Below are 21,402 nucleotides of genomic sequence, written 5' to 3' on the forward strand. Positions count from 1 at the left end.
ATTAATTGAGAGAGCCCTTAGCATAGTGCCTGGGTCCTGGTGTTTGCTATGTAACAGTCATTATTCTTAAATGATTAAAGGAGTGGCAGGCTTGAGGGCAAGTTAAGGTCAAGTGTGTCCCTCAGAGAACAGCTGGACACCCTCAGTATTCTCACAGGATCCTCTTCTGGGGACCAAGGGTGACCCTGCCCTAACTCCAAAGGACTCTGGCTAGCCCCACCAGCAGGGGGACTCTTCCCAAGGGTGGGCTTTTCTCTCCTGCTGCAGGCCCGTAGGCAGTTCCAGTCCCAGCTGGCTGACCTGCAGCAGCTGCCTGACATCCTGAAGATCACAGAGGCTAAGCTGGCAGAGTGCCAAGACCAGCTGCAGGGCTATGAGAGGAAGAACATCGACCTTACAGCCATCATATCAGACCTGCGCAGCCGGGTAAGGGACTGGCAGAAAGGGTCCCACGAACTGGCACGAGCAGGGGCCCGCTTACCAAGATGAGCTGCACATACCCCCCAAGGGAGGACCACTTCCTTTTTCTTGGCTGCCGCTTTCTGAAAGGAGTGAGCTATCATCAGTGCTGTGAAATAAAAGTCTGGTGTGCCAAATGCCTTGTGTTTGCACAAAGTGATTGTAGTTGTAGGAGTCGTCACTCTGCTGTGTTGCCCCGCCCCGGAAGCTCCAAGTCTCTAACTGCCTCTGCTCTTCAGGCTCTCCTGCTGTGCTGGGCCACGCCTCCAGCAGAGACACCCAGCCAGAGGTGTTCTTTTCCCCAACTTTCTCTTGCTTGAGCTGCCTTTCCCTACTCTTACCAGATCCATGGCCTGAGGTTCTGACCTGAAAGAGGGCTCCTTCCCCCTAGGAGCAGACTGCCTCTTGGTTACTGGAATCCTGCCTCTGGTCTATGCCTCTCCTTTATAGTGGGACCTTGGGCCAGGCCCTTCTCCACTCTTGACCTACTGCCTTGTAACAATAAACGTAGCTGTGGTTTTTGTGAGCACAGACTTTGTACTCCAGTATTCTCTCATGTAATTCTCCCAGGAACTTTGTGAGGCACAGATACTATTTTCTCCATTTTCCTAAAAGCAGCCCAAGGCATAGAGATACAATTTCCTGAGGTCACAGAGCTGATACTTAATGAACAGGGTTTGGAACCCAGCTAGCTCCATCTGCTTTCCAAGCCCATGTTCTCAGTCCTCTTAAGTTGCCTGCCCTGTCTTGAGCCTGAGCATTCTGAGGGCCTTTTGAGGCTGCCATCTGAGACTTCTGCATATGGCAGCTCTCTGGATAACTTCTCAAACTCGCCAGCCTGAAAGACTTGCTAGGTTTCCTGTTGCCTCACCTGCACTTGTCCCTCATCAAAGGGAGAATGAAATCAGCGGTGTCAACAATGTAGTTGGTAAAGCTCCGTGGCCTGGTCATGTGGGGCCAGTTAAGCCCGCCATCTGCTTCTGTCTTCTGTCTGCCCTGGATCCTATTGAGTGGCCTCTCCTGATCAAGAAATCGTTACCGTGGTTCATTGGGATGAAACCTGACTTCTCTTCGTGTGGGGAAAGCCTTCACAGGAGCTGGGCCTAACCTGTCCTTCCTCTCCTCTCTCCTCCAGGTTGTGCGTTGAGACTTGGATGCCTGTTGAGGGCAGCATGCCCCTCTCCTGGGTGTGGATGGCAGGTCCTAGGGGGAAGGGAGGGCTGCACCAGGAAGTTCCTTCATAAACCAGTCTGTGTTCCTGTCATTTTAGATCGAACATCAGGGGGACAAGCTGGAGATGGCAAGAGAGAAACATCAGGCTTCACAGAAGGAAAATAAACAGCTGAGTCTGAAGGTGGATGAACTGGAGAGGTTAGAGGCACTTGGTCCCATCTCTGTCCTCTTCCTAGGACCTGAGACTTTCAGCCACTTAGCTGCTCTGGGCTTACTGTGCAGAAGTGTTTGAGGGACTCAAGGTCCTGGAAGGTACAGGGCAGACCTCAGAGGAAAAGCCGTTTCCATTGCAGTGGTAAGCATTGGGGGAGAGAGGAAGGCAGTCTCTTGACTGGGGGATGCTCCAGAACAGTTTGGTCAAGTTCAGACCATCCACAGTCTCCACCTACCAGAAAGGCACACTTTACCCAGCAAACCAGCAGGATCAGGATGTGGTGGTGAGGGGGCATCCCTGCCTCCCAAATCATTTTTCATTTCTGATCCTCCTTCCCTAAGAACCTTTCTGATCTGATGCTTCTGTTACCTACGGATTATCGGAGGCAATCAGGTCAAGAGTAGCTTTTGGAGTCAGAAGCCCTGGGCTTGGGTCCTGGCCTTGGGTCCCCACTTGGCCACTTAACCTGTATTGTGATCTTGAGCAAATCCTTGAACCCTTTTGAACCTCTGTTTTACTCATCTTGAGAAAAGGATCAAGGTAGGGTTAACAATCTAGCTCATGAGGTTATTGTAAGTCTTCCATGAGGCCTTCCTCAAAGGCCTTAACACATTATCTGGCATAGAAAAATGCACTGGGGGCAGCCCGGTTGGCTCAGCGGTTTAGTGCTGCCTTCAGCCCAGGGCCTGATCCTGGAGACCCAGGATCAAGTCCCACATTGGGCTCTCTGCATGGAGCCTGCTTCTCCCTCTGGCTGTGTCTCTGCCTCTCTCTCTCTCTCTCTCTCTCTCATGAATAAATAAATAAAAATATTAAAAAAAGAAAAGAAAAATGCACTGTATAGTGTATATTAGTTGCTACTATTGCAATTTTTAAGTAGGTTCCATGTTGAACATGGGGCTTGAACTCATGACCCCAAGATGCTCTACTGATTGAGTCAGCCAGGCGCCCCTACTATTATCCTAATTTTAAATATGAGGAAACTGAGCATGGAGAAGTGAAGTGACTTGCTCAAGGTGACACAGCTGGTAACTGGCAAAGCTGTGACCTAGTCTCCTGACTGTCCTTCTCCGGAGCTTTTGGCATCTGTAAAATGATGGGTAGAGCCTCGAGTTCAGAGATTAAAGTCCTGGGGCCCTGGAATGCTGTGACTGCCCAGTTGGCTTATACAAGCCTGTATATGGGAACTTGGGCCAGCAGGTCTCCTTGGCTCCATTAATGCAGCTAGACTCAGCAGGACTTACAGAGCTTTCAACTGGAATGTATTCTAGAAGCTCACTGGGGACTGTGTGTACATATTGGAATGCTCACAGCAGCCCTGTGGTGGGTCACATCAGTGGTAGAGAGGTCCAGCTGAAGTCCCTTTGCTGGGGGGGGAGGGGCAACTGCAAGCAGAAGCTGAGGGCATTGGTTTTGGTGACAGACCACCAGCTGTGCTGAGCTCGGGCCAATGACTTCTGCTCCTAGTGCCTCAGTTTCTTCATCTGTAAAGTGGGGATAATGGTGGCACCCACCTTCCTCAGCTGCAAGGTGCCATGTTACATGTGCCAACAGGCATGCTGGGCCTGTGTTTGCCCACCCACTCTTCACACAGGCCTCTAACCGGCTGTTCTGGCTGCTCGGCTCCCTGCCATTTTGATGATCAGCAGGTTTCTTTGACTTATTCCTGTGGTTCCTTGGAGACTCTTGGCGTGATGAGAGCCGTGGTCCAGGGCTGACTGGCAGCCCCCTGGTGGGGTGGAACAGGACAGGCAGGGGTATGAGCAGGGTCTGATTAAGTGTTTTCACCTAGGAAACTGGAGGCCACCAGTGCCCAGAATATCGAGTTCCTACAGGTGATTGCCAAGAGGGAGGAGGCAATCCACCAGTCCCAGCTACGGCTAGAGGAGAAAACACGAGAATGTGGGACTTTGGCCAGGCAGCTGGAGAGCGCCATTGAAGATGCTAGAAGGCAGGTCAGTCTTGATTCCATTACTAACGAGCTCTGTGACCTTGGGCAAATCATTTGACCTCTCTGAGCCTATATCCCCATCTAAAAAAATGGGCACACAGTAGTGGCACCTGCCTCATGAATTCGTCCTAAGGATCAAATGAGCAATTATACTAAAGGATTTGGCACTTTATTCATGATGGCTTATTCAATTGCAGCCTGTGTGAGACTCAGCCAGGTTTACCACAGCTCAGGTGATGACTCCTGGGGTGTAGAGAAAGGGCAGGTAAAGTGAATCCCAGAAATCCCCATAGTTAGTTCCTGTCCTGAGGCTTCAGGGAGGTATCCACAGCGATGTGCAAGTCCTGTCTGTGAGACCAGAGTGGAAGTGGCCCAGGCTTCTCTGCCAGGTATTCCCCATGTCAAGTAAGCCCGCCCCACCTGTGTGCCTTCTGGGCAGGTGGAGCAAACCAAGGAGCATGCAGTGTCCAAGGAGCGAGCTGCCCAGAACAAAATTCTGGACCTTGAGACCCAGTTGAGCAGGACCAAAACTGAACTCAGCCAGCTGCGGCGGAGCCGGGACGATGTGAGTTCAGGCTGGAGGGTAGGGGGTAGAAGAGAAGGGAGTGGATTGAGATTTTAGCTTCCTAGGGCCTGTAGGGCAAGGTGTTTCATGGTGGTTTTTATGAATATGACATGGTTTTATCTTTCTTAAATCACTTCCCCATCCCTTCAGGATATTCCAGGCAGATCCCTTTTTTTTTTAACCCCTTTATTAAGATATCATTTACATATTGTAAAATTCACTCATTTACAGTGTACAATTCAATGGTTTTTAGTATATTCATGGAGGTATGCCACTATCATCACAATCTAAGTTTAGAATGTTTCAGAAGGAAATCTCATATCCATAAGCAGTCACTCCCATTCTCTTGCCCTCAGCCCCCAACAAACACGGATCAAGTCTGTAGGGATCTGTCTGTTCTGGACATTTTGCACACTTGGCCCACACTCTTGTTCTCAGGCTGACCGTCGCTACCAAAGCCGGCTACAAGACCTCAAAGATCGCCTGGAACAGTCGGAGAGCACCAATCGCAGCATGCAGAACTATGTCCAGTTCCTCAAGTCATCCTATGCCAACGTGTTCGGGGACAGTCCCTACACTACCTACCTGACCAGCTCTCCCATCCGCTCCCGGTCTCCTCCTACCTAAGGCAGCCGATCTTGGGCCAAGAGCCTGGATTGATGCCATGGGAACTGAGGGGCTGAGCCACAGCTGGAAAGCCTGTTGTTTCCCTCTGTTCCACTGATGAAGTGTGTGCAGGATCTTGTCTGAGCTACTGGCTCCAGCAAAGTCCCTAAAACAGTGGGGGGAGGGGGAGTGCGAGGAACGAAACCAGAATGATTTAGTTTTCTCCTCTCTGACAGTCACCTAATGGAAAATTTTTGATTACCTTGACATGCCTTAAATCTACTAATCTTAGGGTACCAGATTTCAATTCACCGTGACTTTGCTCCTTCCTTTCCTGAGAAAATGATTTGGACTTTTTCTTCCAGTTCCCTCCCAGCTCTCCTTTTGAGGAATCTCTCTCTCGGGTTTTCTTTCACCTGAACCAGCAGGAGCTATTAGCCAGAGCTCCTTACCACCCTTCCTGGGCTGTGAGCATGTTCACTTGCTGTTTTACTTCATGGGTATGGTGTTTGCGCCAAGGCCCTCCCCCACGCCCAGCGGAAACCTCATGTGCTAGTTTCCTTGAGGCCACTTTCCCCCCAGCGCGTCACAACAGACACTGCAGGGCTCATGTCCAGTGGCCTTTTAAAAGTGTAACCCCAATCTCAATGATTTTTGTTTCTCTTTGCCAGGTTTGTATCTATGGAATGCATTTATTCTGGAAATTTGTGTGCTGTTTTACAAAAAGCTTTTATAATCAATATTTAAGGCTCCATTGGATGATCTCCTTTACCCACCCCTTCCCTTTTCTAAAAATAATCAAAGAAAATGCTTTGGGAGAGCCAGTAAACAAGTACTTGGTGCCTGGGACCAAGCATTCTCATTTCATTTTAGCCCAGGTCAGTTCTTCCATCCTGTGCACCTTTTTCACATCATAATCTCGTGAGATGCCTGGAGGAAACACACTGCTCAGTGTCAGGTGGGATGGATAGGATGGAGGAAGATAAGATGTGTACATAATATTTTTAGAATGTTAGTTTTTCTCTTTAAAAAGATCTTATTTTTTAAAATTCTTTTTTAAATACTTTTTTTTAAAATTTTTATTTATGGTAGTCACACACAGAGAGAGGGAGAGAGGCAGAGACACAGGCGGAGGGAGAAGCAGGCTCCATGCACCGGGAGCCCGACGTGGGATTCGATCCCGGGTCTCCAGGATCACACCTCGGGCAAAAGGCAGGCGCCAAACTGCTGCACCACCCAGGGATCCCTAAAGACTTTATTTTTAAAAAAGATCTTATTTAGGGATCCCTGGGTGGCGCAGCGGTTTGGCGCTTGCCTTTGGCCCAGGGCGCGATCCTGGAGACCCGGGATCGAATCCCACGTCGGGCTCCCGGTGCATGGAGCCTGCTTCTCCCTCTGCCTGTGTCTCTGCCTCTCTCTCTATCTCTCTGTGACTATCATAAATAAATAAAAATTAAAAAAAAAAGATTTTATTTATTCATGAAAGACAGAGAGAGAGAGAGAGAGGCAGAGGCACAGGCAGAGGGAGAAGCAAGCCCCATGCAGGGAGCCCGACGTGGGACTCAATCCCGGGTCTCCAGGATCACACCTCGGGCTGAAGGCAGACGCTAAACCGCTGCGCCACCCAGGGATTCCCCTATACTAACAAAGTTTTTAAGGACGTGTTTGTGATTCTGGACATTTAGCAAAAAATGAGCTCACACATACCAGTGCTTTCACTTAGAATAATGTTTTCCAAGATCCATCCATGTTGTAGTCTGCATTCGCACTTCATCTTATGGCCAAATAATACTCCATTGTCCGAATACACCCTATTTTATTCATCACCCTATTTTATTTAGGACACTTGTGTTTCCACTTTTTAGCTACTCTGAGTAATCCTGCTAGGCACATTTTGTGTGGATGCATGTTTCATTTCTCTAGGGTATATACACAGTTAGTGCTGGATCAATGGTAACGCTAAGCTGAGGAACTGTCAGACTGTCTTCCACAGGAGCTGCCCCACTTTAGAACCCACTAGCAATATTCCAATTTTTCCACAACCTCGTCAAAACATACTGGGTTTTCTGCAATCTGGACGCTCCAGCCTTCAGAAGATCCGGTTCCTAGCCCCAAGCAAGAAAACTAGCCTTGAGCACTACGCCCAGCGCGCAAGCGCAACCGCGCAGGCAGCCGGGATCGGCGCCGGAGGCGGGGCCACGCAGCCGTTAGGGGCGGGGTTGAGCCGCGTAGCTGTGTGCGCGCCCCGGAAGCGGAAGCGAGGGCCCGTTTCCGGGCGGCTGATTCGAGGTCTTGTTTTGTCATAAGCGGAGACTCTGAAGAGCTCCCTCAGGGTGGGGCATGCCGTCCGAGGGTCGCTGCTGGGAGACCCTGCAGGCGCTGCGCAGTTCCGACAAAGGTCGCCTGTGCTACCACCGCGATTGGCTGCTGCGGGGGGAGGTGAGCGGGGGGCCCCCGGAGTGGGCGGTGCCCTTCTGGCTCCTGGCCACGGGACCCTGCTGTTCCCTAGCCCCTGGCATGTCCTGCGCTGGGAACACGTGCATTCTTTTTAACAACCAGCATTTGTTTCCTGACTCCCGTGTGTGCATCTCCCTGTCCTAGGGTTTCTGCCCTCTCCTGCCTATTCTACCCTTTCAGGGAGCTCCCCTTATGTCAGAGGTCCTCTCCTCCCTAAAGGCTGCGGTGCCCCCTTCAGCCAGAGTTTGGCGCCTCCGTTACGTTGTCAAAACAACCCGCTCAGGGTCAGTTATTTACCACACGTCTTTTGTGCTGGGAGATCCAGATTTAGCGATGAACGATTAATGGGACCTAACCTGTGGAAAGGACCAAGATTTTAGATGACACTGTGCAGACTTGGGAAGTTTAATGGGGGTGTAGTCATTGTACCTAGGATTTGCAAAGGCAAGCACTGGATCCCAGGGCTGTCGGCATGGTAAAGGCATAGCTGCTGTACCGGAGTTGCTGATAATCAGTTACAGATAGGATGTTGTCCTGTCTCTTTAGACTGACGTATGGAAAGCCTCTAAAGCATTTCCCCGTCTCTTATATCTCTGACCGTTTTAGGGAATGCATACCTTGTATTCCGTGGGATGAATCCCAACATGGGTCTGTCTGCTGTAGACTCACGCAATGCATTTTTGCATTCTGAATACCACAGAAATGATGCTTTGTCCTCAGTCATATCAGGAAGCACACGTATGTTGCAACCCGTCCCCACACCGGGAATGCTAACCTTGATCACTTGGTCACATTGTTACCTCCCAGATAGCTGTGCTAAAAATGCATCATTTTTCTTTATGTAACTGATTATGTACCTTGTGGGGAGGTAATCCAAGATTACACCGATATCCTTTTCCTCGTCAAACCTCCACCATTGTCATTCATTATTTCTGCCTGAATCACCTACCCCTGTCAGGTAACTGAATGGCCTTTCTTTCTTTTAAAGGTTTTATTGTTTTTTATCTGAGATACAGCAGGCAGTAGCAGCGGCAGAGGGAGAGGGAAAAGCAGGCTCCCGGCTGAGCCAGGAGCCCACAAGTGGGACTCCATCCCAGCACCCTGAGATCTTGACCTAAGCGGAAGGCAGGCACTTAACCTACTGAGCCACCCAGGGGCCCCATAAATGTTTCTTTAATATCTACCATTCCTTTTTTTTTTTTAAGATTCTATTTATTTATTCATGAGAGACAGAGAGAGCAGAGAGAGAGAGATGCAGAGACACAGGCAGAGAGAGAAGCAGGCTCCATGCAGGGAGCCCGAAGCGGGACTCGATCTCCGGGACTCGATCTCGATCCGGGGTCTCCAGGCTCACGCCCTGGGCTGAAGGTGGCACTAAACTTCTGAGCCACCCGGGCTGCCCAATATCTACCATTCCTTCTGCATTTGCTAGTTGGCAAAGTTCTGCTAGTTTGCTGTGAGGAAGGGCTTTCTTTTCTCCCATGTTTAACGAATATTTTATATCATGATGTACTCCCGAGTTCCTGCTTTATTCAGTGAATTTTAATCCGTTACTTGTAACCTTGTGTGTGTGTTTTCATTTGTGTGGGAAGTATGTCTTCAGGATAAACTGAGAATTGAAATTATTGGGTCAACAGGTAAACATAGATGACTCCCCACATAATAGATGCATCAAATTGGCTTCCAATCAATGCTGATGGTGCCTTCTTGCCCGCAGCCTTGTCAACAGAATGTATTTTAATGCTTTTAATTTTTGCTTCTCTAATAGCTGAGAATGAGATCTCAGGATGGTTTTTTTTTTTTTTTTTTTTTCTCAGGATGGTTTTACAATGCCTTTCTTTTTATTCAGATTGAATGTTTTTCTCATGTATTCGGGAGCCAATTTTATATCTTTATTTGTGAATTGACAGTTTTTGTCTTTTGTTCATTTTTCTTTTTTTTTAAGATTTTATTTATTTATTCATAGACACACAGAGAGAGAGAGAGAGAGAGAGGAGAGACACAGGAGGAGGGAGAAGCAGGCTCCATGCACGGGAGCCCGACGATGGGACTTCGATCCCGGGTCTCCAGGATCACACTCGGGCAAAGGCAGGCGCCAAACTGCTGCACCACCCAGGGATCCCTAAAGACTTTATTTTCTAAAAAGATCTTATTTAGGGATCCCTGGGTGGCGCAGCGGTTTGGCGCTTGCCTTTGGCCCAGGGCGCGATCCTGGAGACCCGGGATCGAATCCCACGTCGGGCTCCCGGTGCATGGAGCCTGCTTCTCCCTCTGCCTGTGTCTCTGCCTCTCTCTCTATCTCTCTGTGACTATCATAAATAAATAAAAATTAAAAAAAAAAGATTTTATTTATTCATGAAAGACAGAGAGAGAGAGAGAGAGGCAGAGGCACAGGCAGAGGGAGAAGCAAGCCCCATGCAGGGAGCCCGACGTGGGACTCAATCCCGGGTCTCCAGGATCACACCTCGGGCTGAAGGCAGACGCTAAACCGCTGCGCCACCCAGGGATTCCCCTATACTAACAAAGTTTTTAAGGACGTGTTTGTGATTCTGGACATTTAGCAAAAAATGAGCTCACACATACCAGTGCTTTCACTTAGAATAATGTTTTCCAAGATCCATCCATGTTGTAGTCTGCATTCGCACTTCATCTTATGGCCAAATAATACTCCATTGTCCGAATACACCCTATTTTATTCATCACCCTATTTTATTTAGGACACTTGTGTTTCCACTTTTTAGCTACTCTGAGTAATCCTGCTAGGCACATTTTGTGTGGATGCATGTTTCATTTCTCTAGGGTATATACACAGTTAGTGCTGGATCAATGGTAACGCTAAGCTGAGGAACTGTCAGACTGTCTTCCACAGGAGCTGCCCCACTTTAGAACCCACTAGCAATATTCCAATTTTTCCACAACCTCGTCAAAACATACTGGGTTTTCTGCAATCTGGACGCTCCAGCCTTCAGAAGATCCGGTTCCTAGCCCCAAGCAAGAAAACTAGCCTTGAGCACTACGCCCAGCGCGCAAGCGCAACCGCGCAGGCAGCCGGGATCGGCGCCGGAGGCGGGGCCACGCAGCCGTTAGGGGCGGGGTTGAGCCGCGTAGCTGTGTGCGCGCCCCGGAAGCGGAAGCGAGGGCCCGTTTCCGGGCGGCTGATTCGAGGTCTTGTTTTGTCATAAGCGGAGACTCTGAAGAGCTCCCTCAGGGTGGGGCATGCCGTCCGAGGGTCGCTGCTGGGAGACCCTGCAGGCGCTGCGCAGTTCCGACAAAGGTCGCCTGTGCTACCACCGCGATTGGCTGCTGCGGGGGGAGGTGAGCGGGGGGCCCCCGGAGTGGGCGGTGCCCTTCTGGCTCCTGGCCACGGGACCCTGCTGTTCCCTAGCCCCTGGCATGTCCTGCGCTGGGAACACGTGCATTCTTTTTAACAACCAGCATTTGTTTCCTGACTCCCGTGTGTGCATCTCCCTGTCCTAGGGTTTCTGCCCTCTCCTGCCTATTCTACCCTTTCAGGGAGCTCCCCTTATGTCAGAGGTCCTCTCCTCCCTAAAGGCTGCGGTGCCCCCTTCAGCCAGAGTTTGGCGCCTCCGTTACGTTGTCAAAACAACCCGCTCAGGGTCAGTTATTTACCACACGTCTTTTGTGCTGGGAGATCCAGATTTAGCGATGAACGATTAATGGGACCTAACCTGTGGAAAGGACCAAGATTTTAGATGACACTGTGCAGACTTGGGAAGTTTAATGGGGGTGTAGTCATTGTACCTAGGATTTGCAAAGGCAAGCACTGGATCCCAGGGCTGTCGGCATGGTAAAGGCATAGCTGCTGTACCGGAGTTGCTGATAATCAGTTACAGATAGGATGTTGTCCTGTCTCTTTAGACTGACGTATGGAAAGCCTCTAAAGCATTTCCCCGTCTCTTATATCTCTGACCGTTTTAGGGAATGCATACCTTGTATTCCGTGGGATGAATCCCAACATGGGTCTGTCTGCTGTAGACTCACGCAATGCATTTTTGCATTCTGAATACCACAGAAATGATGCTTTGTCCTCAGTCATATCAGGAAGCACACGTATGTTGCAACCCGTCCCCACACCGGGAATGCTAACCTTGATCACTTGGTCACATTGTTACCTCCCAGATAGCTGTGCTAAAAATGCATCATTTTTCTTTATGTAACTGATTATGTACCTTGTGGGGAGGTAATCCAAGATTACACCGATATCCTTTTCCTCGTCAAACCTCCACCATTGTCATTCATTATTTCTGCCTGAATCACCTACCCCTGTCAGGTAACTGAATGGCCTTTCTTTCTTTTAAAGGTTTTATTGTTTTTTATCTGAGATACAGCAGGCAGTAGCAGCGGCAGAGGGAGAGGGAAAAGCAGGCTCCCGGCTGAGCCAGGAGCCCACAAGTGGGACTCCATCCCAGCACCCTGAGATCTTGACCTAAGCGGAAGGCAGGCACTTAACCTACTGAGCCACCCAGGGGCCCCATAAATGTTTCTTTAATATCTACCATTCCTTTTTTTTTTTTTAAGATTCTATTTATTTATTCATGAGAGACAGAGAGAGCAGAGAGAGAGAGATGCAGAGACACAGGCAGAGAGAGAAGCAGGCTCCATGCAGGGAGCCCGAAGCGGGACTCGATCTCCGGGACTCGATCTCGATCCGGGGTCTCCAGGCTCACGCCCTGGGCTGAAGGTGGCACTAAACTTCTGAGCCACCCGGGCTGCCCAATATCTACCATTCCTTCTGCATTTGCTAGTTGGCAAAGTTCTGCTAGTTTGCTGTGAGGAAGGGCTTTCTTTTCTCCCATGTTTAACGAATATTTTATATCATGATGTACTCCCGAGTTCCTGCTTTATTCAGTGAATTTTAATCCGTTACTTGTAACCTTGTGTGTGTGTTTTCATTTGTGTGGGAAGTATGTCTTCAGGATAAACTGAGAATTGAAATTATTGGGTCAACAGGTAAACATAGATGACTCCCCACATAATAGATGCATCAAATTGGCTTCCAATCAATGCTGATGGTGCCTTCTTGCCCGCAGCCTTGTCAACAGAATGTATTTTAATGCTTTTAATTTTTGCTTCTCTAATAGCTGAGAATGAGATCTCAGGATGGTTTTTTTTTTTTTTTTTTTTTTTTTTTTTTTTTTTTTTCTCAGGATGGTTTTACAATGCCTTTCTTTTTATTCAGATTGAATGTTTTTCTCATGTATTCGGGAGCCAATTTTATATCTTTATTTGTGAATTGACAGTTTTTGTCTTTTGTTCATTTTTCTTTTTTTTTAAGATTTTATTTATTTATTCATAGACACACAGAGAGAGAGAGAGAGAGAGAGGGAGAGACACAGGGAGAGGGAGAAGCAGGCTCCATGCAGGGAGCCCGACATGGGACTTGATCCCGGGTCTCCAGGATCACACCCCAGGCTGCAGGCGGCACCAAACCGCTGCGCCACCAGGGCTGCCCTGTTCATTTTTCTATTGAAGTTTTTCTTCCCCCAAAATTTTACAAGTTCTCTATGTATTAGGGATAACAATAGCTTTTTATCTGTGATACGTATTACATATATTTTTTCTGGTTTGTCAGTTGAAATTTTTTCTGTTTATGGTGTTTTTTTGGATGTATGGTTTTATTTTTAACATTTGAAACTTTGGCCCTGGAGTATATTTTGGTGTAAGGAATGACAAAAAGGGTGTTGTCTCAACGTTATTTCTATTGTGTCTTGAAAATGAGTCTCATTTATAAAGTATGCATACAGCCTGTATGCTTCTGTGTCCAGATTTGGTTTGAATATCTGTTAATTGCACATGGAATGTGTACCTACGATCTAGATCAGTATCTCTCACTCCAGCACTATTGACATTTTGGGGTGAGTCGAAGAATTCTTTTTTGTGAGGGGCAGCTATTGCTGTATTGCATTGGAGGATGTTTAGCAGCATCTCTGACCTCCACTGACTAGGTGCCAATAGCATCCTCCCAGTTGTGACAATGAAAAATGTCTCCAGACATTGCCAGCTTTCCCCCGGGGGGTAAAATTGATCCTGCTGTAGAACCACTGATCTAGGTAAAATAATAACTTGCAATTTTTTTAAAAAAGATTTTATTTATTTATTCATGAGAGACAGACAGAGAGAGAGAGAGAGAGAGAGAGAGAGGCACAGGCACAGGCACAGGCAGAAGCAGGCTCCACTTAAGGAGCTCGACGTGGGACTCAATTCCGGGTCTCCAGGATCACGCCCTGGGCCGAAGGCGGCGCTAAACCGCTGAGCCACCCAGGCTGCCCCATAACTTGCAATTTTTGAGTAGTTATTATGTGCTAGGATTTTTAAGCCCTTAATATCTATTATCGTTTAATCCTCCTCAACTGTTTCAAGGTGGATCCTTTATTATTCCTTTTTAGAAGTGATGAAGCAGGGCACCTGGGTGGCTCAGTCGGTTAAGTGTCTGCCTTTGGCTTCAGGTCATGGTCTCAGAGTCCTGGGAGTAAGCCCTGGGGTCCCTGCTCGGTGGGGAGCCTGCTTCTCCCTCTCCCCTCTGCTTATGTTCTCTCTCGCTATCTCTCTCTCTCTCTCTTAAATTAAATAAATAAATAAATAAGTAAAATCTTTTTTTCCCAATTTTTTTTAAATTCATTTGACAAAAAAGTAAATAAATAAAAAAATAAATTCATTTGACAGAGCACACAAGCATGGGGACTGGCAGGCAGAGGCAAAGGGAGGGGGAGAAGCAGACTCCCCGTGGAGCAGGGAGCCCGATGTGGGGCTTGGTCCTACTACCCTGAGATCATGACCTGAGCCAAAGGCAGACACTCAACTGCCTGAGCCACCCAGGTGCCCCAATAAATAAAATCTTTAAAAAATAAAAGAAATGATGAAGTTTAGGAAGTGATGAAGTTAGGTAAACTTGCTCATGGTTATACAGGTAAGTGGAACGTCAGGATGGAAGTTAAGCTAAGAGGGGAAGCCCAGGTGGCTCAGCGGTTGAGCATCTGCCTTCGGCCCAGGGCATGATCCTAGAGTCCTGGGATCGAGTCCCACATCGGGTTTCCTGCATGGAGCCTGCTTCTCTCTCTGCCTGTATCTCTGTCTCTCTCTCTGTGTCTCTCATGAATAAATAAATAAATAAAAATCTTTAAAAAAACAAAAAAACAGTCTTTAAAAAAAAAAAAGGAAGTTAAGCTAAGAAAGGCTGGTTCCAAATTCAGTGCTTTTAATCACTATTAATATTTGTTTGTTTGTTTATTTATTTATTCATAGAGACACACAGAGAGTGAGAGGCAGAGACACAGGCAGAGGGAGAAGCAGGCACCATGCAGAGAGCCTGACGTGGGACTTGATCCTGGGTCTCCAGGATCACGCCCTAGGCTGCAGGTGGCACTAAACTGCTGCGCCCCCGGGACTGCCCTCACTATTAACTTTTAATAGTGCTCTTAATCAGTATTGTACCATTTTTCCGTATTTCCTGGTAATATTTTCCTGGTATTTATTAAAGTTCTCAAAAAAAAAAAATAAATAAAGTTCTCAGCCAGAATTGCTGTGTACTTTGCAATGAAATGTTATAAGCTTCTCTGGTTTGAAGCGCTGTATGGCATTTACACAGAGGTAATAATTAACTGGTAGAGTTGAATAAGTTGTCCACACACATATTAAAGAGTGCTTAGAACTTGTTTTGTAGTCTTTCTATTATAAATCCCATTTGTGGGACACTTGGGTGGCTCGGCGGTTGGCTGTCTGCCTTCGGCTCAGGTAGTGATTCCCAGTCCAGGGATCGAGTCCCACATGGGGCTCCACCTCGAGGAGCCTGATTCTCCCTATGTCTCTGCCTCTCTCTCTGTGTCTCTCATGAATAAATAAATAAAATCTTTAAAATATATATACATATATATGTAAATCAACCCATCATGCTATCACTTTATTATTTTTTTTCATGCTGTCACTTTAAACTTTTACAGTGATGTATGTCAACTATTTTTCAATAAAACTGAGAAAAATTGAATCTGAAGTATGGTATTACATAGAATTCAGGGATCCCTGGGTGGCGCAGCGGTTTGGCGCCTGCCTTTGGCCCAGGGCGCGATCCTGGAGACCCGGGATCGAGTCCCACGTCGGGCTCCCAGTGCATGGAGCCTGCTTCTCCCTCTGCCTGTGTCTCTGCCTCTCTCTCTCTCTGTGTGACTATAATAAATAAATAAAAAAAAATTAAAATAAATTACATAGAATTCACACTCAGTACTTTTTTTTTTTTTTTTTTTTTAAGATTTTATTTATTTATCCATGAGGGACAGAGAGAGAGAGAGGCAGAGACACAGGCAGAGGGAGAAGCAGGCTCTATGCCGGGAGCCCGATGCGGGACTTGATCCTGGGACTCCAGGGTCACGCCCTGGGCCGAAGGCAGGCACCAAACCACTGAGCCACCAGGGATCCCCACTTTTTTTTATATTTTTTATTTATTTTATTTTTAAAATTTTTTTTATTTATTCATGATAGACATAGAGAGAGAGAGAGAGAGAGAGAGGCAGAGACACAGGCAGAGAGGGAGAAGCAGGCTCCATGCAGGGAGCCCGACGTGGGACTTGATCCCGGGACTCCAGGATCATGCCCCCTGCCAAAGGCAGGCGCTAAACCTCTGAGCCACCCAGGGATCCCCCACTTTTTTTTAAAAACATGGGGCTGAGATCAAGATCTGAGCTGAGATCAAGGATCAGATGTTTAACTGAGTAAGCCACCCAGGTGCCCTCACATTCAGTAGTTTTAATCGACTAACGTCCCCCTGATTGTGTATGCTGTAGCTTATGTCAGAATTTCCTGTGTCCTTTTCTGTTCTGATGTTTTAGATTGCTTTCAAATATGCTTTAATGACCAACTTTGTGCGTTGTTCCTTTTTCTGTGGTTAGAGTTATTTAGTCTGATGCTTTAAAAGGATAGTAATCAGGGTCATTATCAAGAAACCGCTTTTTCTTAATCTCTGATTGTTAGTACAATTAGATTGGGTCTTTGGTATGTATGTATGTATTTATTCAGGGCTTCTTAGATTACGAGTAAGGCAGGTAGTGGATTGTAAGGACAAAATTATTCTCGATTGCTTAGATCAATTGATGTATAAGTTCAACTTCACCCTCTTCTCTCTAGGATGTTTTGGAAGAATGTATGTCTCTTCCCAAGCTGTCTTCCTACTCTGGATGGGTGGTAGACCATGTCTTACGCCACACGCAAGAGAACCCACTTTCCTCTGAGACTGCAGCATCCTCTGGATCCACCTTAACCCTTGGCCAACCTTCATCTGGTCCCAAATCTCCTGTCAGAACCCCCACCTTCTCACCAAGCTCCTCAGTAACACCAGATGGAGCAGAGGTAAGGTTTGTGATCAGCTTAAGACAGGAGTCAGTGGTGGCTGAAAAGTTGAAGTGTTTAAAGGGCCCCTGGCAGGCTCATGCTGTGGAGCATGCAACTCTTGCTCTCAGGACCATGAGCTTGAGCCCCATGTTGAGCATAGTGATTACTTAAAAATCTTTTAAAAAAGTTGAAGTGTTTAACATTGTCAGATGACAGTGACCTTACCCTGGGGAAGATAGTGGTGGCTCTTTCTTATAGCTGTTGTGGGGACGCCATTCACTACATCATGCAGCGTTCTCTCTCTCTCTCTCTTTTTTTCATGCAGTGTTCTCTTTACGAAGAGTGGAGAGAAAGATTCCCCTCTGTTCTTAGTAGCAAGAATAATTATTAATGTCGTGAGCAGTTGGTTTTTTTTTTTTTCTCATGAACATTGCAGGAGTTTAACTCACGAGGTTTCCCTTTTTGTATTGGCTGCTGGAGGCTTACAGTAAATTTCATACCTGATCTCAAGATGTATGTACCTTATCATGGTTCTGTAATTTGTAAAACAAAATCTGTAATTTGTTTAAAAAAAAAAAAAAAGCATTTTTACCCTCTTTTTGACTATTTTGTGCCTGCCTTTTTTTCTCCCACTTAAAAACAGTTAAATTGTTACAGTTAAATTGTTACAGTGGTGTTCTGTTCTTTTCTTTCTCTTTTTCTGGGGTGGGGAAGGGGGTATACTTCCAGAAGTAGTTTGTGTATTTACAAATATACAGGAATATACTGTATGATTCCATCTATTTAACATTCTTAAAATAAGAGTGTTAAAGAGAACAGATTAGAGGCATGAAGATAGGTGGGGTTGAGGATCCCTGGGTGGCGCAGCGGTTTAGCGCCTGCCTTTGACCCAGGGCGCGATCCTGGAGACCCGGGATCGAGTCCCACATTGGGCTCCCGTTGCATGGAGCTTGCTTCTCCCTCTGCCTGTGTCTCTGCCTCTCTCTCTCTGTGACTATCATAAAAAAAAAAAAAAAAGATAGGTGGGGTTTAGGAAGCTTTATGGTGATGGGACAGTTCTGTACCTTGATTGTGCTGGTAGTCACAGAAATCTACACATGAAATAAACTTGCATAGAACGATACACATACACAAATGGGTTCTCGTACAACTGGTGAAATCTGAAGTAGTTCTGTGGCTTGTAGCAACATCAGTTTACCGTACTTAATATATTTTTTAAAACATTTTTGTTTGTTTATTTATTTGAGAGAGAAAATATGAGGTGGGCGGGAGGAGAGAAGGGAGAATCAGACTCCCTGATGAGCAGGGAGCCTGATGCTGGGCTTGATCTCAGGACCCCGGGATCATGACCTGAGCTGAAGGCAGACACCTAATGACTGAGCTACCCAGGTGCCTCTGTTCTTATAAACACCAAAAATATTTTACTGTATTCCTGAATTTTAATATTGGGGAGACTAGGTGAAGAGTGCACAAACTTCCCTGTACATGTTGTATTTGTGACTTCCTGTGAATTAGGGTTATTTTATTTTATTATTTTTTTAAAGATTTTATTTATTTATTCATGACCGACACAGAGAGAGAGAGAGAGAGAGAGAGAGAGAGAGAGAGAGGCAGAGACAACAGGCAGAGGGAGAAGCAGGCTCCATGCAGGGAGCCCAGTGTGGGACTCAATCCAACCACTCCAGGATCACACCCTGAGCCAAAGGCAGATGCTCAACCAGGCATCCCAGAATTAGGATTATTTTATTTTATTTTATTTTATTTTATTTTATTTTATTTTATTTTATTTTATTTTATTTTTTGGATTATTTTAAAATAAGAAAAATTTGTTTTTTCTAAAAAAGTGCTTCTCGGTTCTGATCCTGCCAATATTGTGGCCTGCCTGTGGGCAGGCCTCTTCCTCTCCTTAGGCCTCAACTTCTTCATATGGAAATTTGGTACTGTGCCAAACTGCTGAGGTCCTCTCCAGACTTCTTAACTGACTGAGCCACTTAGGAGCCCCTATTTATTTATTTTTATTATTTAAGGATTGATTTATTTGAGAGAGAGAGCGAGAGAGAGCGAGCATGAGGCGGGTGGAGAGGCAGAGGCAGAGGGAGAGGGAGAGAGAGAGAGACTCCTCAAACAGCCTCCCCATTGAGCGTGGAGCTGACATTTGGCTCCTTCCCAGGACCCTGAGATCATGATCTGAGTTAAAATCAAGTGTCGAACAGTTAACTGGCTGAGCTAACCCAGGCACACCCATTCTTGAAGTTTAAATAAAGTTTTGGATGGATTCATATAATAGATTATTGTGTGTAATTAGGAATTTTTGGTGTTTAGCAGAAACCTAGTTTATTTTTTTTGTTTATTTTTTTTTTTTTAATTTTTTTTATTTATTTATGATAGGCACACAGTGAGAGAGAGAGAGGCAGAGACACAGGCAGAGGGAGAAGCAGGCTCCATGCACCGGAGCCCGACGTGGGATTCGATCCCGAGTCTCCAGGATCGCGCCCTGGGCCAAAGGCAGGCGCCAAGCCGCTGCGCCACCCAGGGATCCCCTTAGTTTATTTTTTAATTACTGTTTTAGTAACCCAATTTTTTGTTAAAGATTTTTTATTTATTTATGAGAGACACAGAGAGAGGCTGGGGGGCGGCAGAGACACAGGCAGAGGGAGAAGCAGGCCCCATGCCAGAAGCCCGATGTGGGACTTGATCCTGGGACCCTGGGATCACTCCCATTGTCAAAGGCAGACATTCAACCCTGAGCCACCCAGGCTTCCCTTTAGTAACCCAGTTTGTTTGTTTGTTTGTTTGTTTGTTTGTTTAAGATTTATTCATTCATTCAGAGAGAGCAAAGAGAGAGGCAGAGACACAGGCAGAGGGAGAAGTAGGCTCCATGCAGGAAGCCCGATGCAGAACTCGATCCCAGGCCTCCAGGATCACACCCCGGGCTGCAGGCAGTGCTAAACCGCTGTGCCACCGGGGCTGCCGAAGTAACCCAGTTTAAACTAGCTTAAGCAGGAGTGCTGAGTGGCTCAGTTGGTTAAGTATCTGCTTTTGGCTCAGGTCTTGATCCCAGGGTGCTGGGATTGAGCTCTGTGTTGGGTTCCCTGTTCAGCAAGGAGCCTGCTTCTCCCTCTCCCTCTGCTGCTCCCCCCTTGCTTATGCTGTCTCACTCTGTCAAGTAAATAGATAAAGTCTTTAAAAAATAATAGTAAACTAGCTTAAGCAAAACAAGAGGAGAAAAAGGATTAGCTCATATAACCATGAAGTCTGTGAGTGCATTCATAATTGGTTTAATCCAGGCAATCTGCTTTTTGTCTCTGCTTTACATTATTTCTGACTTGATCCAGTGACCCAAATACAGGGCTTTGCCTCTCCTCTCAATTCTGTTTATCTCTTTTTGGTTTCATTTTTCACATGACTCCTTGTGGCATGATGGCCATTAGTAACCCTAGACACACATCTTCTTAGATTAGCATCCCTAGAAGTATTAAGCCTTTCCAGGTAACTCCGTCAGAAAAGTTCAGAGACGGAGTGTGGCCTACCTTGGATCATAAGCCTCATTCTTGAAGTAGATGCTGGGGCACAGGAGGATAGAGTACTTTGATTGGTAGGCTGGTCACATGTTACCCATGATGGAGGAGGGTAGAAGAATTGGGGATTTGGACTGGGATTGCACCATCCAAACCACCTTAGCACAACTGGACACTTACCAGAAGATGGGGAAATTTTGCTGGGTAAATCAAAACAAAACCAAAACACAAAGCAAAACAAAAAAACTGTCCAAAGCAACAAAGCATTTATTGGTTTGTATATTGTTGTATAAATATAACTTACTAATTATTTCTTTTACTAAGGAAAACAATTAGAACAAGATCAACATCATGAAACGCACACTGGTTCTAATAAATTGTTGTTGTTCTTATAATTATTGTCTGTAAGTAGGGATGTAGTTTTCATCTGAAAGGGATAGCACCAAGTTTACCATTGTGAATGCTTAATTTTTCCTTTTTTTTTTTTTGCCTATATAGGGGAAACATAAGTTCCAGTATACAGAACCTATGGTACTTCAGTCCTCCCGGGGGATCAAGGTGGAAGGCTGCATCCGAATGTATGAGCTGGTACACAGGATGAGAGGAACAGTAAGTGACCCATGAAGTAGTAAGGCAGGCTTGACTGAGGGAGCCATATTTAAATGCAGTTTTGCGGGCATTAAGGATGCCCACCTCACACTGATCATTGTGTGCCTCATGCTAGTAGCTCCTGATTTATTTGGGGAGATAGTGTAATGTAGCAGTCACAAGTGAGCTCTCTGAAGGGAGATCTGGGTTCAAATCCTAGCTTTTCTATTTTACATATATTTTGATAAAATTACCTAGGCTTTCCTGGCTTCCGTTTACTTTTCCAGAATTTAAAGATGATCTGGGGTTGTCAAATAAGCTTATACTGAGAAGATGGATCTTAATAGCCTCTTTTTTTTTTTTTTTTTTTTTTTTTAAGATTTTACTTATTTATTCATGAGAGCATGAGAGAGAGAGGCAGAGACACAGGCAGAGGGAGAAACAGGCTCCATGCAGGGAACCTGGTGTGGGACCCGACCCTGGGTCTCCAGGATCACACCCTGGGCCGAAGGCGATGCTAAACCTCTGGGCT

At 46.4% G+C, this 21,402-nt stretch overlaps 2 protein-coding genes across 11 annotated transcripts in view; both read left to right on the plus strand.

The window, feature by feature from the left end:
- Window positions 1–5,951, plus strand: part of ODF2 (outer dense fiber of sperm tails 2) — a 35,104-nt gene extending 29,153 nt beyond the window's left edge. For 6 of the 9 annotated variants that reach the window (XM_041726678.1, XM_041726679.1, XM_041726680.1 and 3 more), the window contains 5 exons: window positions 268–426; window positions 1,730–1,830; window positions 3,639–3,801; window positions 4,237–4,362; window positions 4,801–5,951. In XM_041726678.1, the coding sequence (XP_041582612.1) occupies window positions 268–426; window positions 1,730–1,830; window positions 3,639–3,801; window positions 4,237–4,362; window positions 4,801–4,989 (738 nt within the window). In that variant the 3' untranslated portion in view covers window positions 4,990–5,951. The remainder of the gene's footprint in view (window positions 1–267; window positions 427–1,729; window positions 1,831–3,638; window positions 3,802–4,236; window positions 4,363–4,800) is intronic. The other 3 variants (XM_041726682.1, XM_041726685.1, XM_041726686.1) reach the window with 1 other exon arrangement.
- A 1,266-nt stretch (window positions 5,952–7,217) lies between these two features.
- LOC121474121 (nucleoporin GLE1) overlaps window positions 7,218–21,402 on the plus strand; it is a 38,997-nt gene continuing 24,812 nt past the window's right edge. Inside the window, exons 1-3 of one of the 2 annotated variants that reach the window (XM_041726947.1) lie at window positions 7,218–7,407; window positions 16,561–16,782; window positions 20,781–20,891. In XM_041726947.1, the coding sequence (XP_041582881.1) occupies window positions 7,309–7,407; window positions 16,561–16,782; window positions 20,781–20,891 (432 nt within the window). In that variant the 5' untranslated portion in view covers window positions 7,218–7,308. Of the gene's footprint in view, window positions 7,408–10,552; window positions 10,741–16,560; window positions 16,783–20,780; window positions 20,892–21,402 lie in introns of those variants that run through there. The other variant, XM_041726946.1, reaches the window with a different exon arrangement.

This window comes from Vulpes lagopus, chromosome 12, assembly GCF_018345385.1.
Source record: "Vulpes lagopus strain Blue_001 chromosome 12, ASM1834538v1, whole genome shotgun sequence".
Classification (NCBI taxonomy): Eukaryota; Metazoa; Chordata; class Mammalia; order Carnivora; family Canidae; genus Vulpes; species Vulpes lagopus.